Source organism: Trypanosoma equiperdum (genome assembly GCF_001457755.1).
Source record: "Trypanosoma equiperdum strain OVI genome assembly, contig: ctg_90, whole genome shotgun sequence".
Lineage (NCBI taxonomy): Eukaryota > Euglenozoa > Kinetoplastea > Trypanosomatida > Trypanosomatidae > Trypanosoma > Trypanosoma equiperdum.
This window is the reverse complement of record NW_027124876.1, coordinates 1-345: the sequence shown is the minus strand read 5'-3', so window position 1 is coordinate 345 and position 345 is coordinate 1. Positions and strand designations below refer to the sequence as shown.

The 345-nt window shown below is 40.3% G+C and overlaps 1 pseudogene across 1 annotated transcript in view; it reads right to left on the bottom strand.

Moving 5' to 3' along the window:
* TEOVI_000448700:pseudogene overlaps nucleotides 1-215 on the bottom strand; it is a 1,270-nt pseudogene extending 1,055 nt beyond the window's left edge. The window contains exon 1 of the mRNA in view: nucleotides 1-215. This exon is cut by the window's left edge and continues 28 nt beyond it. Within this exon, the coding sequence occupies nucleotides 1-215 (215 nt within the window).
* Between the last annotated feature and the right edge of the window lie 130 nt (nucleotides 216-345).

The window sequence follows — 345 nt, the reverse complement described above, 5'->3', positions numbered from 1 at the left end:
GGTTGTGGTGCTTCTGCCTGCGTAATTCTGTAAATCCTGCACAGTGTCTCGAACTCGCCAACGTTATGGTGCTTATAACTCTCATCAATGTATTCTGTAACCTTGCTCCAGTCAATCAATTCTGTGCTCCATTTGAATGACCCCAAATCACCTTGAAAGGAAGGAGATAAAACAGTCGCAAACAACCCAACGGCAATCACTATTTCATACCTCATTGTAATTTTGCCTATATATTCATCCGCCGAAAAGGAGGAAAAAACAAAAGCTTATAATTACAGTCATTACTGATATTGGCAGACACACTCAACAGACATATACAACCAAATATCGGATCTTGAAAGTGCC